This window comes from Nicotiana tomentosiformis, chromosome 8 (assembly GCF_000390325.3).
Source record: "Nicotiana tomentosiformis chromosome 8, ASM39032v3, whole genome shotgun sequence".
Classification (NCBI taxonomy): domain Eukaryota; kingdom Viridiplantae; phylum Streptophyta; class Magnoliopsida; order Solanales; family Solanaceae; genus Nicotiana; species Nicotiana tomentosiformis.
In genome coordinates, this window is record NC_090819.1 from 33,297,876 (window position 1) to 33,312,627 (window position 14,752).

General features: G+C 35.4%; 1 protein-coding gene across 1 annotated transcript; it reads right to left on the bottom strand.

The window, feature by feature from the left end:
* Window positions 1-3,120: 3,120 nt before the first annotated feature.
* Window positions 3,121-10,845, bottom strand: LOC104116481 (uncharacterized). The gene is made up of 5 exons (XM_009627344.4): window positions 10,285-10,845; window positions 8,540-8,983; window positions 8,295-8,387; window positions 5,822-5,961; window positions 3,121-3,726 (listed from the first exon to the last, which is right to left on the bottom strand). The coding sequence occupies exons 1-5, from the start codon at window positions 10,657-10,659 to the stop codon at window positions 3,285-3,287; spliced, it is 1,494 nt and encodes a 497-aa protein (XP_009625639.1). The 5' UTR covers window positions 10,660-10,845; the 3' UTR covers window positions 3,121-3,284.
* Window positions 10,846-14,752: the final 3,907 nt, after the last annotated feature.

Below are 14,752 nucleotides of genomic sequence, written 5' to 3' on the forward strand. Positions count from 1 at the left end.
CCCCCTGTTATAATGCTTACCGGCAAAATGACTTTAGTACTGTCTTTACCACTAAGCAAATGAACAAGAAAAAGTTTGAAAGAGAAAAGGACAAATTTTACAAAATATCCAATACATGCTATCAAGTTGTGAAAAGTTTATAACTATTTGTTAAGTTGGATTAAAATGATATAGCATATTAGTAAAAAATAAAATAAAATGATACAGCAAGTTTGATCTTTTGCTATAGTTTTGTCACTTCTTATTTTCTTGGTTACTTTGACGAAGGAAAAATTTCAATTATGCTTTTTTAAACTAAAATATTAAAATCATAGCCTAAGGCTTTTGATAACGGGATAAAATGCTAGTGTATCAAATTCAAACTAACCTTTGTAGAGTGGAATGGTTATTTGTCCATGGATAACTCATCGTAATAAGGGTAAAAAGATGGTTTAACCAGATTTGGAATTATCAATACTGCTTGCGGTGGAATGGATAGTATTCTTTTACCCTTCACTAGAGATTTTGGTTTCGGGTCTTAGTAATGAAAAACTCTTAGTAAGGATTGCTTTCCCCTTGTTTAGCAGTACAAATTCAAATTAACCACAACCTCAAGTGAGTACGAATATCGGTTGGGATCCCAAAAAATATTGACATATTGTGTTGACTATAAAATTATAATTCATATCGCACATAGAAATGATTAATTTATAATTTGCGGGTTAGGAATCACGCTTCCCTATTCTAGATCTGGATCCAACAATTAATTAGTCCATACCGTTGCTCCTGTACTCAACTCAAGCAAATCAAATGCAGATAACTAAAAGAGATTCTCTTGATAGATGGTCGAAAGTGGCCTTTTAGTAGCATCAATTTGTTTTATGTGTATCTTTTCATTCTATTGCAGTTTCTAATGCTTACTGGTGAAATGACTTTAGACTTTAGTACTGTCTTTAGTCTTTACCACTAGGCAAACGAACAAGAAAAAGTTTGAAAGAGAAAAAGACATGTTTTACAAAATATCCAATACATGCTATTAAGTCGTGAAAAGTTTATAACTATTTGTTAAGTTGAATTAAATTGGTATAGCATATTACCATAAAATAAAATAAAATGATACAGCAAGTTTGATCTTTTGCTGTGGTTTGTCACTTTTCATTTTCTTGGTTACTTTTTGGCGAAGAAAATTTTTAATTGTTCTTTTTTAAACTGAAATGCTAAAATAATAGTCTAAGGTTTTTGATAACAGGATAAGATGTTAGTATATCAAATTCAAACTAACCTTTGTAGAGTGGAATGGTTATTTGTCCATGGATAACTCATCATAATAAGGGTAAAAAGGTGGTTTAACTAGAATTGGAATCACCACCACAATTTGTGGCGGAATGGATAGTATTATTTATCCTTCACTAAATATTTCTGTTTCGAGCCTTGGAAATATAAAAATCTTAGTAAGGATTACTTTCTCCCTTAATTAGCCTCACACGGCACAAATTCAAATTAGCCGAAATCTCAAGCGAGTACCCAACATCGGTTGGGATACCAAAAAAATTGAAATTAAACAAGAACCAAAAAATTCGGTTGTTGGGGATCCAATAGAGAGGGTAGGTCCTAACTACACGGCGCACTTTGTGAAAGTAAATGTCGCCTAATTAGTATAAAAGAAGAATTGATATACTCATTTGTTTATGAATATTTAAAAGATAAATATAGATAGGAAACATCAAAGATCAAACCCTCCTAATGCTTGTCATAATTAACATTGTTTTAAAGATTTGTTGTACGTCTCTGTAGAAGAATAATCACTGGTCATGACTGAATAAATGAAACCGTTAACCTTTTCGGAAACCTTGCTGCTGCTTCCCTTTCATACAGATATATTAGTGTATGTTTTGTAAGAGGCGGAGTCAGGATTTGAAACTTATAGGTTCGGGATTCTAAATCTTTTAAGTTATTGAGTTCTAAATTAATAATTTATACATGTTCAATGAATTTCTTAAGACAAATACATGATTTGAACGAAAGCTACTGAGTTCGCCCGAACCCGTAAGTTATACTCTCCCTCCGCCCCAGAGTTTTGTGGTCCATCTCTCTTGCAGAGGCATGAATTCAAAACTTAAAGAGTCATTGGGTCCAAAATAAATGTAATTTTATTATATGAATACTTTTCTTTTTGGCATATATATGCATTCATGTTTTGAGCTGAAAGTAATTGATTTAGCGATCCAGAAAACTTCGATTTAGATTCATGTATACTCTCTATCTAGTGTTGAGGGGAAAGGGGTAATAGAATGAAGAACATGAAACGAGGAAAAATTTGCAATAATAAGTTTGAGGCTTCCTTGAGTTGAACGCAAATAATTATTATTTCAAGTATTATTATACTGTTAGTTCTTATCCTCTGTGTGGGAGACTAGTTGTCCTCAAACAAGAGCCACGCAACGATTGGCTTAAGGCCTTAAACATTAACATTGTCTTGAACTTTTAAGAGAAAATCCAAATATACTATCATGTGTGTATATTAAATATCTACCTATAAACTAATCAAGATTAACGATAAGTTTAGATTAATCTTGATAAGGTCAGGCAAATTGATGAATCAATCAATCACCTTCATATCGTTTTCAATCTCGTTTTGCCACGAGTGGTTGAAAGTTAGGCCATTCTATCTAGTACATATTGTGTTGTGACGTCGATAACAACTGGTCCTCAATTGTCGCTGAAAAGGCCTGATTATTATTCGTAAATCTTGTTACAACCAAGAAGGTGAACCTTGCAAAAGAGCTTTATTTGGTTGAGAAGAGTAAAAGACTTCTGACTCCAAGCGCTATTGATGTAGCCTCAGTCTTCATTTTATTCTCATAAACATTTACTGTAAGAGGTTTTTGTGGTGACATGCTAAATTCGAAGAAAGTTTCCTAAATACTATTTTCAAATAATTCAGTTTAATTCGATAGGTAATCCAATTAAATCACTTTCTTACTAGACAATTTTCACTTTAGTTTGCCACATCCTCTTTTTTCCTGCTCCTAACGCGATATGTTTTCACTCTCTCTACTGAAACTGTAGTTTTAAAGGACATAATAGTTGAGAAATGGACTCCCAATCAAGTATTTTCAGTGAGACAGCGACTAAGGCTACTTATGTCCTATAAAGTTGCTTTTACTTTTTCTTTTATTTTTTGCACAGTCAAATTCAATGCATAAAACTTAATTCCAGTTGTGTCAACATGGATTGGAAACTAGGGCATACCTTAAGGCACGCTTATCAAACAGCAAATGAAAGAGAAAGGGGTTAAAGAGAATTTACATGGGTGGTGGATTAGTCCACCTTCTCTTCATTTCAGACTTCCATCGAACCTCCTTGAGTTTCCCATCCATTTCATAATCTCTTTCCATAACAAGATTCACGCCCTCGTCCGAATACCACCCGACTCCTATACAGAGGATACCATCTTTGTTCACATCAACATAGCTCGTGACACCTCCTGGAAGCCAAAGAAAAGTTGCATCCTGCATGTCTAACATCTCTTCTTCTCCAAAGTATACTGGATTTTCTGGAAGGCTTCTCGTCTTCAGGTTTTCCGTGCATAGGTACACGTAGGGTACGTCGTCCGTATCTTCAGTCGCGTCCTCCTCACTGTAGATAGGTGTTGCACTCATCTCAAACACCTTCCAGGATCCACTCAGCTCAGAAGGTTGGAGTCTTCGTCTTTGAGAAAAAAGCTTCACGTCCAGCTCTGTGTCACTATAATATTTATAGGGGACACACCAGAAAAATAATTAGAAATTTAATACAACCTTCATTTTATTTTATGTGAAAATGCTTGACTGACCATGGAGTTTAAGAAAGAAAAGACTTTTGTAACCTATGGTCTTGAACATTCTATAACATTTCTGTGGCTATAGAATCATGTTATTAAGGTTAAAATGGAAAGTTTAAAGTCAAATCGTCTCTAAGTATAGAAAGGTGTCATTCTTTATGGAACAAAATAAATAAGAAAAAGCGTCACATAAAATGGTACAGAAGGAATAGCATTAAACACGTAGAACAGTGTCAAATGCAGGCTTTATCTCCGCAATGTCATCAAATAAACTGCTCTTTTATACATTGTCAAGAGAGCAATAAGAAATAAAGGGGTAGGACTCCTTACAAAAACTTCGTTAATGGCAAGAGAATTTATAAGAGAGAGAAAGAGAGAAGAACTCTTGCTCTGCATCGAGGAAAATATGACGCTAAAGTGGTAGTACTCCCAAGAAAACCATCTCTTGGTGATAACCGTGGGTTGTCAATACTAAAGCTTCCTAAGATGTACTAACCAATAAGTGGGCACATCTCCAATTACAGACACAAAGGTCTTCACCCACAGTTGAAAGGAAACACAGGAAGGAAGCTATATGAAGAATAAGTTTAACCAGACCTATAAGGAGATGAGTACGTCTCCTAACAAGTATAGCCTGATTTCAATAGATTACCACAAATATCACTTATTGCAACCTTTTGCAGAGAACTACAAAACATCTGTTCTTATAATAAGATTGTCATACAAGACCATCCAGTTGATTTCATCCCCTCCCTCAACCTCACTACCATACTCACAATAATATTCAGTGAATCATGCCAACTCATCAACTACCGATTAGACCATCATTACCATTTCTGAATTAATTTCATCACCGGGGTCATGATCACAAGTCTAATCACTCCATTTCTAGATTGCAACTCAATAAACCAGAGCTCCTCTCACATCAAATAGAAAATGATCAAATGACAAACATATGAAAATTAAAATACAACCTCCAAATATTTTAGTAGAACAAGCTATTAGTTCATTGCTAGTTTGCTACTGCCATTTTTTTTTTCTTTTAAACAAGTAGTGCTACTGCCAGTGTTGTCACTCTCACCAACAGAAACGCAATTAGAGAATTTTTTTTACTCCTACTAGAAAACTTATATTCTCAGAATTAAATAGCTTTAACCAGGATTTCCATTTTCCTGTACCATTAACTACTACTCCCTCCTTTTCAATTTATGTGAAGTAGTTTGACTCGGCATGAAATTTAAGAAAAGAAAAAAATTTGAGGGGTCTTGGAAGCTTAAAGGGTAAAAGTTTTTGTGTGGCTATCAATTTGTATGGCTATAAAAGGATCTCATTAGAAGTGGAGTCTTGGAGCGACGGTAAAGTTGTCTCGGTGTGACCTATAGGCCAAGGGTTCGATCCACTGATGCTTGTGTCAGAGTAGGCTGCCTACATTACACTTCCTTGGGGTGCAGCCCTTCCCCGGACCCTCCATGAAGGCCCGATGCTTCATGCACCGGGCTGCCCTTTTTATAAAAGGGTCTTATTAAGGGTAAAGCTACAAAATTTTATAAGTTAATGTTTTCAAATATAGAAATGTGTCATTCTTTTTAATATGGATAAACAAGGAAAGTCTGCGTACACGCTACCCTCCCCAGACCCCACTATGTGGGATTACACTAGGTATATTGTTGTTGTTTTACAAAATAAAGAAAGTATGTCATATAAATTGAACGGAAGGAATAATAAGCAATAAACAAGTTCTTCATATATTGCTGAAGTCTGCTAAGGAGACAAGAGGAAATAATTCCGGGTTAGTCTAGAGCATGTCATGTTCTGTAACTCTTGTTTTTTGCAGCTATTCGTTTTAATGCTTATTATTCCGAAATAGAGGGATAGTTGCCCTCTATATTATAAGCCATAAAATATATACATAAGAGAATAAACCTAACCCACGTCCAGAAATATAAAATAGGATTCAGCAGAATTTGAATCGACATGGCTGAATTATAACCTATATAATCAAATACAAGATACAGATACCTCTCATCAGATAGATTAGCAGGACTAATCCACTGTTCTTCATATACAGCAACCCTCAATATTTGGATGTCCGAACCCCCATTACTGAACTCTATTGTATGCACTATGCGGAGTCTCTTGTGACAACCTTTGACAAGACACTGTATGAGGAAATAAAGGAGACAAAGTAACTTTCCGTTCCTAGAGACATAATACCAAAAGAAAAAATAGTACACTAGGACAAAGCCATTGATGGAAACTGATAAAGTAGGAGATTTTGTACATTTTAACGCTTAAGAAGGAATCTAGTATATAGGAATGCTTTTAATATCTCCCTCAAAATCAAAATTACAAACAGAACATGAAGCACCAACAGAACATGAAGCACCAAGGCTTATACTTTGGTGGCGCTAATAAGAGTCTTTCACACAAAATCTGGGGTTCAATTTCCATTGTCTCCTTCCCCTTCCCCTTCTCCTAGGTAATAGAAAAAAATTCAAAAGAATTTATTTTAAAAAATTAACAAAAAAACACAGAACGTGAAGTTAGATAGGCAACGGTGCTAGTGTTGCTTCCAATTTTGAATTAAGGGCACCAATGAACTCAGTCACTCATCCTAAAGGCGGGTTATGACAATACCAGTTGGTTTAAAGCGCTGTTTAGGTTGCGCTGACTTCAAGAATGCAGATCAAAAGCATCTCCCTCAATCCCATCTCCCCCCAAAAAGAATGAGAGAGAGAGCATGAAGTTTAGACAGCCAATGGTAGTAATAGATCTTCCATAAGTTAATTAAAATCAAAGAGCACTTACGGAAATGAGCCCACTCATCAAATCAGAGAGCAGCTAAAGAGGTCAGTTGAAGTTTATGGAGGGTGTGGTTTTAAGAGCTAGTTACATTACCTAGATTGAACTTCAAGAGAGCATATTGCAAGCAACTAGTTGGTTACTGCATAACAGTGATGCAAAAAGAAAATCTGTCTTTGGAAAGCCACTACTGGTCAAGAAGTACATGGACCCTGCTAGCAGTTGCCTTCATGCCTTTAAGCCAACGTTGTCAAAGGTGAAGAGTATACGAAAATACCAAGGCTTCTTTAATCGCAAAGCACATAAAGCGTGGTTTTCAATAAAGAATGACGATAATGAAAAAAAAAATAATATGTATGCAATGCAGGAAGAAAATAATGATAAAAATAATTATCTGGAAAATGAATTGAATAATCACAGTTATGTGAAATATAAAAAATTAAAATAATTTAAATCAAGTTCAAAAACTTTTAAAAATTTCTAACTGGGACGCAAATAAACATGTTTAATTTTTTACTTCAGACTTCTTCACTAGTTTTCTTATATAAAATTTTGTTCCTATTCTTTATCGCCAGATATTCATTCACGACATACTTTTTAACAATCTTTGTATCACTTTTCCAACTATTTTTATTTTTCCTTTCTGTTTAAGACAAAGCACATAGGTGATGAGACGCACAACTTTAGGTCTTAATGCTTGCTCCGAAACGCCAACTGAACGAGACGAAGCACCTAACTTGGGTTTTACATAACTTCGGCACTTAAACACACCTTACATGAGCCTTGACAAAATTGTTTGACACTCTATACCTAAATTAAAAACCATCTCTGAAACCCAGGTCCTTGTTCCCGGAACTAGATAATATGGACATGATCCAGAACTGAAAAGACAACATTCAATGAAGTTTTTTTGAAAATTTGATAACTCTATTTTTCTATTTTTCCATTTCTCCATAGTGTTTGTTTGAGTTCTTTTGGAAAAGGTTAACTTTTTTAACATTTCCAACCGGCTTTTTAAATCGTCAGTTTTTGAAATATATGAAAAACTGAGTTTCAAAACCTGGCAAAAGAAAAAAGTCAAATTTTTTGGCAAAAACAGCTCAAACAAACACTTCTTCAAGAAAGTTAAAAAAAAAGCTGAGTATGAAGCTCATATTTTCAATTTTTTCCAACCAAACGCCACTTTATGATTATTGAGGTGATTGGAGAAAACCTGCATACAAGGTATAATAGATATAGAGAATTTAACAATGTTTAGTTAATAGTTACAAATGCAATTGGACGCCTTTCATATAAAACTCTAGATGTTTAGTTTGCAAATGTAAATCAATGGCATTTCCAATTGTATTCAAGATTGATAATGAGCAGCTAAAGGGGATTCTTTCATTCACCATCATAGAGAATTACAGATCATGCTTCACAAAGAAAAAATTATACCTTTTCTAGTAACGAATATGAACTACATGCTTGGCAAGAGAAAATTGTGCCTCCATGTCCATTTATTTAAGTAAAGAAATAAAATGTAAATATTAGTTCATCAATATAGCATATCCATCATTTGGCAATGTTTTCTAGATGAACTAAAAATACTTTCTGATTCCTTTTCTTTTCTACCTGTTGTGTTACTAGGTACCATAGTCCTAAGAGCATATGCTATACGAAGTTAACCAAGATGACATGCGGTACTCACTTGCTCAAACTTAAAAGTTGGCGAAATGTAATACTTAGACTCATCAAGTTCACCAACTGGAATATCAACTGGACCTCTTGAGTAAGAGCCGTCCTGCAAATAGATAAAAGCTTTTATTGAACTCTCCTTACTGAAGAACTAGTATGGAATTGACCAAAAGCACAAGATTCCATAATCACCTTCAATGGCATCACAATAAACAACACATTAGACAACCAATGTCATAAGCAAAAGAGTAGCTTTACCTCAAAGAAAACAAGACCAGGTTCCATTCCCATAATATCTTCCTCCATAATATCACTCTTCTCAAAGTCAAAAGATTCAAATTTTGGCAGTTTTTGATGTCTTGATTTTCTATCAGGTGTTTCATGCATATGGAAAGACAGATCTGCACCTGTGCGCTTCTCTATGCTTCTGTCGTCACCTCCATTAGGTTCTGGAACTTCACCATGAGGATTCAGTGTTACCCAATTCACTTTCCTACGGATTTGAGATTTTTGACTGGCAAAAGAAGATGGCACTACCTCAACACGAGAAGAAGTATAGCAGTCAAAGAGGTGTTCATTCTTGTTGCCGATCTCAATAGGTTCCATTTCTGCCGTGATTGGAGAAAATACAGCTCCGACTCCCTTCCATATCCCACTGAGACTACTAGCAAATGTATTCCATGCAGGTCGGATAACAGGTTCCTGAGATGAAAATGTATATCAATGAAATTGGGAAGAGAACATGAAACAAAAGATAAGTTTAACAGACATAATTTTGATTGTAGTTTCATGAGTTCATCAACATGAATATCAGTTTGGGCCAACCTATGTTGCTCGGACTCTTCGAAAATGTCAATGTTGCATGTCGGACCCTCCAAAAGTAGTGCAATTTTGGAGGATCCAACACAGATTTTGGAGAGACCGCGCAACATAGTAGCCAATTGGAAGTAGATGTGAAGTATCCTTTCCAGGCAAAATGAGAACTCCAAAGTAATAAGTTTGATATCAGAACGTTCAGTTCCTCATTTCAAGCTATGCTCAACCTTTCTAAACTTCAAGATACTTGAAAGCCTTGAAGTATCAAGTTTACAGAAAATAAGCACAGAAGCTGCATCTTAATATTCAAAAGTTCTATACTATGTTCTTTCAGCATAATTTTGAAAGCTTGACTGCACGTTTATAGTTCGATCAAAACTTTATCACTATAAATTGTACAGCCCAACAGAAAAAAATATATATATATAACTATGAGTGATCTTGCTCACATTGCTGATCTCAAGCCTGGAAAAAGGAAGAGGAGTGTGATAGGCTGACAGCCAGCGTAAACTAGCCAATTTATAATAAATCCTCACAATACAAAATACATCAGGACATGCTCATCTGAGCACGCATTTCACCAAACTCAGGTGTGGTGAAAAATGGAGAAGAGTTCAATCAAATTGTCACCTCAACATGAGAAGCATAAGCAAGGGTTCCTACAAATGTCATAAAGGGTATTAATGAAGGAGGAGAATAGTGACGGAAAATACAAAGGAGTTGGAAGAGAGGGAAAAGAGAGGAAGGAAGAGGTAAACATAATAGTGGTAGGGACTACAATGAGCCCATACTTGTTTAGCCTAGTTATGAATGAGCCAAGTAATAGTAGCTTTGGCTCAGTCACTATATATGTGTCAAAACATTCACGACATAAGTACAAATAAGTGATTTGGAACCCAGTAAATCAAATGAATTGTGTAGAATACCGAACTCAAAATCATAAAGTTCAAACTCTGTATACACCTTAATAATGTACGTTCTATAGGACTACACTACCGTTAAAAAAACAATAAATAATCAACTATGCCTCAAATCCCGTATCAGTTCGGTTTTCATCCACTCAGCCCTATTCAAGTCTATTTCACCAGTCATCACCAATTATGCTTAAACTAGCTGAAGTCTTAAACTTACTCATAACATACTCAAATATCATCATTGTATCCACATATATAAAGGTTACAAGTTACCTGAGTCTGTAAAACGGTTTCGACTTCCATTAACATAGCACCAGAGACCATAACTCTTTCACCTTTACTCTTCCTAGTAACATTTCTCATCCTTTTTCCACCTCTTTTCCTCCTACTCCTCGTCCTCGTCTTATCTCCTTCTCTCGCAATTTCGTTGTCAATGCTCCACACATTTTCCTTCCCCTTCACTTTCACTCTCTCCTTACGATCGAATTTTCTACTGCAGGAAACGCAAGGATAGCGAGAATTTAGCTTGCGGATTGAAGGTGAAATAGTGGAAGGGTAAGTGCAAAACCCTAGGAATTGGAATTGTTGTTGTTGAAGCTTAAAGGATTTGGAAGCGTCTAGAGATGGAGATTGCATGCTTGTGTTCATCTAAAATATGTGTGAAGCTATAAAATTAAAGATTTTGGTTATGGAGATTGATAGGGTTTTGGTATCAATTTGGTAGTAAATTTTATTAACTGAGAAATTTTGGTAATTCCATTACAGACCGTAGGATAAACAGTTAGAGCGCTACTGCTACTTACAGAACATGAAGCATTTGGGGATTCAGATTTTGGAGGATGAGCTGCAGTAAGCACCAGATTAATAGCATCTTTGGTGAGAAATCAGTTTATTTTGAGGTCAAAATTGCTTTGAAAAAAGTATTTTTTCAAAAGTTGTGTTTGGCATCGCTCAGAAAATCACTTTTGAGCAATAATTTGTGTTTGGTTAAACTATTCAGAAAGTGCTTTTAAGTATCAAATTAGAAATAAGAAAATGAATAAATTTACTTAATAGTTAATATTGTAAATAAATAAATAATTTTAAAAAATTTGTTATCACATGCAACAATTAAATCTTTTCATTTTATTTAAGTAATATATAAAAATAAAATTTAAAAGTACTTAATTCTTTTAATATAAGTTAAATATATTAAAAATCATTCAACAAATATAAAAGCATTCACCCCTAAAGTCACTATATATTAGAAAGTTGTCCTAAAAATAATAAGAAATATTTATACATTAATATCCTAAGTATTAGGTTTAACGGTTATTTTAGTATATACTATATTTTATTAAGGATATTTTTTGTAAGAAGAAAAGTCAAAACTGCTTCTGCTTCTACTTTTGGGAAGAAACTATTTTTTTCTACTTCTCAGAAACTGCTTCTGCTTCTTCCCAAAAGCACTTTTTTTCCAAAAAAGCTTGGTCAAACACTTCAAGTTAGGGGAAAAAAGTGCTTTTGAGAAAAGAAAAAAAAAAAAGAACGTTTGGCCTCTTGAGAAGTTTGGCCAAATAGGCTATAAATTGAGAAAACGCCTACTCTACAACAACAATAACATGCCCACTATAATCTCATAAGTGGGGTTTGGGGAGGGTAGTGCATATGCAGACCTTACCCAGGTAAAAAGATTGTTTCTGATAGACCCTTGCTCAAGAAAAAGTGAAAAGAGAGAGAAGGGAAGAAGACAAAGAAGAAAGAAATAATGGGGGAGACAAAGGACGATAAGAAAAAGGAGAAAAAGACAACAACAATAACAACAACAACAACCAAAAAAAAATAAGTAAAAGAAAAAAATAGCATCAAATAGTAACAAACTTGAAAATACGATACACGAAGCGAACAAAATAATAAGCAAATACTAGAGGTCAAAGAATACGAAAAAAAACAAGAGAGCTACTAATACTACTAAAAAGGAACGGGGAACTCTCAACTACCTACTAGCCTTCTACCATTATCCTCGACCTCCACACTCTTCTATCTTAGGTCATGTCCTTAGTGAGCTGAAGTAGCGCCATGTCCTGCCTAATCACCTATCTCCAATACTTCTCCGGCCTACCTCTACCCCTTCTCAGCCCCCGCCACGGCCAGCCTCTCACATCTCCTAACAGGAGCATCCGTACTCCTCCTCTGCACGTGCCCGAACCATCTCAGCCTCAACTCTCGCATCTTGTCCTCCACGGGAGGCCACTCTTACTTTGTCCCAAATAATTTCGTTCCTAATCTTATCTCTCCTTGTATGCCCACACATCCATCTCAGCATCCTCATTTCTGCTACTTTCATCCTCTGAACATGGGAGTTCTTGACTGGCCAATACTCGGCCCTACAACATAGGAGGTCTAACTACCACGAACTTACCCTTAAGTCTTGGTGGCACCTTCTTATCACACAAAATACCGGATGCGAGCCTCCATTTCATCCACCCCGCATCAATACGGTGGGAGACCTCATCATCAATCTCCTTGTTACCTTGGATTATAAACCTGAGACACTTGAAACTACCCCTCTTCGGGATGACTTGGATATCAAGCTTCACATCCACGTCCGCTTCATGAGTCTTGTCACTGATCTTACACTCCAAGATGTGTATTAAGAAAACGCTTATTCTACACATTTTGAATACATATCTAAATATCAAGATGTGTATTAAGATTACATTTGGAGATGAATACATATTTAATTATTAAGATATATATTAAGATTTGAATACTAAATGATTAAAATTATTTATTTTTTTACCATCTGAATGTATAAAATTTATCTTTATTTAAAAATTAATAAACATAAAATTCAAATAAAACACGAATTAATCTAATATTCTATCACAATATATATATATATATATATATATATATATATATATATATATATATATATATATATATATATATATATGGTAGTTGGTGGTGTTGATGGCTAACAGAGGTGCTTGTGAATGTCAACTAGAGGCGGTGGTTGGTGGTGACTTTGGTTAATGGTGGTAGTTCTGGGTAGTAGCTAGTGGTGATTGGTAGCGATAGTGTTTAAGGTTGAGGATGGTGTGTAATCAATATGTATTAACTTCAATATTATGAAACAGTAAATTTTCTGTAACCGAAAACAGAAACAGAAAATCAGAAGTAAAGCAAAATCTCGAAATAATCAAAACAAAATCTGAAAATAAATTTTGAAATGAAATCGAGCCCACTGAATACACAGTGTGTCCTTAAGAAAATTATTTCCCTTAAGTACCCGAGGTGTTGGAATATTATTCTCCCAGGATAGAACGACTTAACTCACCAGAGTATCGGTACCTCAAATGCTGGTGAACTGCGAACCACTTAATGGCTGTAAATCACACTGGAATTTATATATGCAGAAGAAGAAGAAAAAGTTCAGAAAATTTCATAAGAAAAAATTCTAGGATCAAAGCGAATTTATAGCCATTTTCTGGCACTGTTCCTGAAATTTTGCAACCTTTCAGAAACAACAATGGCTGTTGGAACAGGCGGGAACGTTTAAAATATTTCGGAAAAAGAATTTAAAATTATCTGAAAAGGAAACGGACCAGGTCGCATCACACGCAGGGCCCTGGTTATTTTAGGTTGACTTTTTCGATAATTAATTAAATTAGTTAATTAAATAATTAAAAGAAAATTTATCCAAAAAATTAATCAATCAATTGATCTTTGACCGAATCCGAATCTGAATCTGAAGCCGAAGCCGAGTCGAGCGAGCGACGACGATGTGAGGCTTACCTTCTTTCCAACCTATTTAACCCCAAGATAAGTGCTTTCGTAATATAATCACATTCTTTTCTCTTTCCACTGTCAATGAGGGACAATTGCTCTTTCCGAAATATAAAGGAATAACTCACTTTCCCTTCACATTTCTTCCCTCCATTTCCCATTCACCAACTTCCAATCCCCCACATGAATGGGGAATGGCTATAAGATAAAGGAATGCACGGACGAGTGTTTGATTTACAAGCAAGGATTAAATGCATCTGGATAAGTAGGTTTTCCTTTGAACTTTCCGTAGTGAACTTATATCGGATATACTCGGTCAATCAGTAGATTTGATATCTTTAAACCTGTAACGACACGGTCAGTCGTTTTGAGAGTTGTAGCCTCGTTCCCCCATTTGCTACTCATTTTATACTTATTAGTTGCTATGTGACTTGCCGAGGTAGTTGGTTCGGGTCCAAAGACGTTTCGGAATGACATGAGACACTTAGTCTCAAGGTTGGAAGCTAAGTTGAAATGGTTGACTAGACGTCGACTTGTGTGTAAACGACTCTGAAATGGAGTTTTGATAGTTCTGTTAGCTCCGTTGGGTGATTTTGGACTTAGGAGTGTGTCCGAATTTTGAATTGGAGGTCCGTAGTTGAATTAGGCTTGAAATGACGAAAGTTGGAAATTTTGAAGTTTGATCGAGAGTGGGCTTTGTAGTTACCATGCTCGGATTGGGGTTCCGGGAGTTAGAGTTGGTTTGTGGTGTCATTTGTGACTTGTGTGCAAAATTTGAGGTCAATCGGACGTGATTTGATAGGTTTCGACATCGAATGTAGAAGTTGGAAGTTCAAAAGTTCAGTAGCTTGAATCGATGCACGATCCATGGTTTTAGCATTGTTTGATATGATTTGAAGGCTCGACTAAGTTCGTATCGTATTTTAGGACTTGTTGGTATATTTGGTTGAGGTCCCGGGGGTCCTCGGAT